The following is a 2,282-nucleotide window of genomic DNA, read 5'->3' as shown; positions in this document are numbered from 1 at the left end:
TTCATCCCAGCGTATGTCAGCTCTCCTGGGAAGTTCAGTGTCGCTGTAGAAATCTTTGCTATCCTGGCCTCCAGTTTTGGATTATTATTTTGTATCTTTATTCCGAAATGTTACGTCATGCTGATAAAACCAGAAAAAAATACAAAAAAGAACATGATGGGGAAGGGTGCTCTGAAATAACTGTGTGACTTAAAATGTTTCTATGCCTCAGTTCATATTCTTCAATCTCAATAGGAAAACCTGTATAAATAAAGCTGAAATCAAATAAGGCTGTGTTAAATGTTCACAGCTACTTTGTTTGTTTTTTTGTGTATGTGTACGCGCTGCTCACACCCTCATCCCTGCTCTCTGCTACGCTACAGCTTCTTCAAACACTGTAGCATAGCAGAGGCTAGTTAGCATGGCCGCCCATGATAAACACCTGTGGATAAACAGTTTTCCTCAAACAGTAAGTTGTTTCTTTTCCATTTACATCTTGAGCTTTGGATGCAGCAGCCTGATTGACGGCGCTAAGACCTTCCTCCTGACTCTGATTGGTTTTTTCTGACCGGGAACAGTGAATTTCTTTACATGGCAATAATAGCTTGGAGTGGAGGTGGAGGAGCTTGATTTTTATCCCCACAGATTATTCATTCTAACTAAACCATCACAACACGGAGTCAGTTCCCAACTTTCAAGCAGTCCATTGCTTTAACCATGGCAACCAAACAGAAATCACCTTTTCCTAACTATTAGAAACTGTACATATTTTGAAAAAAATAAACAAATATTTTTAATTGCAGAAGTTTGAGGTAAATATGCTAAAAAAGTTTGAAAGTGAAACTTCTGCAAAATAAAAAAATAAAACCATTCTGTACTTTTACTCATATTTACTAGGGCCTTCCCTCTTCCTCACTCCGCCCAGGAGGTTAAAGCAACATTGTTTATTCATTACATCTCAAGTGAATACGTAAAGTATAAATATTTGTGCAGGTTTTTAAACGCGGTTCTTTCACCCAGCACAATGTTTGCAGGGAGGCGGCCGGAGAGGCGACTGAAGCTTTTTTATTTGCTGTTGGCGTCGTCTTTCTCTCTGGCTGAGGAGCAAACCTGCACGCATAGAGGCGACCTGGAGGATGCCCAGCTGATAAAGAAAGGAGACATTATGTTGGGAGGAGTCTTCTCGTTCCACAGCAGCTGGAGGAACAGTCAAGATGATTATGCACAAAAACCTCGGCAACTGCAATGCACCAGGTGAATTACGACAATACGCTGGTATAAAAGTGACTTGGTTATCTTGCATGTTGTTGAAATAAAGATCAAATTGGTTATGATTTCACATGTTTTTCTTCCAAGTTTAAATTTCAGAGACTTCCAGTTTGCTCAAGCCATGCTTTTTGCCATTGGGGAAATTAACAACAGTTCAGATCTACTGCCGGGAGTTACTCTGGGATACAAAATGTACGATGCTTGTGGTTTCATTGCCAGAAGTGTAAAAGTTGCACTGACCTTGCTCAACGGTAATGACGTTGAGGCTTTACCTGCAGAGGCATGTACAAGACCTGCACAGGTTCAGGTGATAATGGGAGAAACGTCTTCCTCTCCCAGTGCAGCCATTGCCACTGCTGTTGGACCCTTTCACATCCCAATGGTGGGTGAAAATGTCCATGTATTTACTTTGTTGAGAATTTTCTTTTACAAAATAATTTGTAAAAAGAAAAAAAAAAGCTGTATTGTTTTTTCTTCATCAGATCAGCCATTTTTCCACGTGTGCCTGTCTCAGTGATAAAACCAAGTACCCCTCATTTCTCAGAACAATACCCAGTGACTATTACCAGAGCAGAGCTCTGGCCCATTTGGTCAAACACTTTGGATGGACTTGGATCGGAGCTGTTAGATCAAATGACGACTACGGCAACAACGGCATGGCGACATTCACAGAAACTGCAGAGCAGCTGGGCATCTGTCTGGAATATTCTGTATCGTTCTTTAGAACTGATCCACCTGATAAAATACATAAGATTATTGAGGTTATTAAGTCATCCAACTCAAAAGTTGTCGTTGCCTTCCTCTCCCACATGGACTTGGATGTGTTGCTAAATGAGTTTTCTGTCAACAATCTGACTGACTACCAGTGGGTGGGAACCGAAGGCTGGATGTTTGATTCTCAGATTGCGGCGATGGATAAAAATCGCATTCTGGATGGGGCTGTAGGACTTTCCATCCCCAAAGCGCATGTGGGGCCGTTTAGGACAAAATCTATGTTTTGTCTCTCACACACTACAAGAAACTCACGCACACTC

General features: G+C 41.4%; 1 protein-coding gene across 1 annotated transcript in view; it reads left to right on the top strand.

Moving 5' to 3' along the window:
• The first annotated feature begins 813 nt into the window (after positions 1-813).
• The window catches only part of LOC103474248 (extracellular calcium-sensing receptor-like), a 6,585-nt gene continuing 5,116 nt past the window's right edge, over positions 814-2,282 (top strand). The window contains exons 1-3 of the mRNA XM_008425085.2: positions 814-1,233; positions 1,336-1,630; positions 1,731-2,214. Of these exons, the coding sequence (XP_008423307.2) occupies positions 1,004-1,233; positions 1,336-1,630; positions 1,731-2,214 (1,009 nt within the window). The 5' untranslated portion in view covers positions 814-1,003. The remainder of the gene's footprint in view (positions 1,234-1,335; positions 1,631-1,730; positions 2,215-2,282) is intronic.

The sequence above is a fragment of the Poecilia reticulata genome, linkage group LG13 (genome assembly GCF_000633615.1).
Source record: "Poecilia reticulata strain Guanapo linkage group LG13, Guppy_female_1.0+MT, whole genome shotgun sequence".
NCBI classification, from domain to species: Eukaryota; Metazoa; Chordata; class Actinopteri; order Cyprinodontiformes; family Poeciliidae; genus Poecilia; species Poecilia reticulata.
The sequence above is the reverse complement of the archived record's forward strand: the minus strand, read 5'-3'. Positions and strand labels throughout refer to the sequence as shown.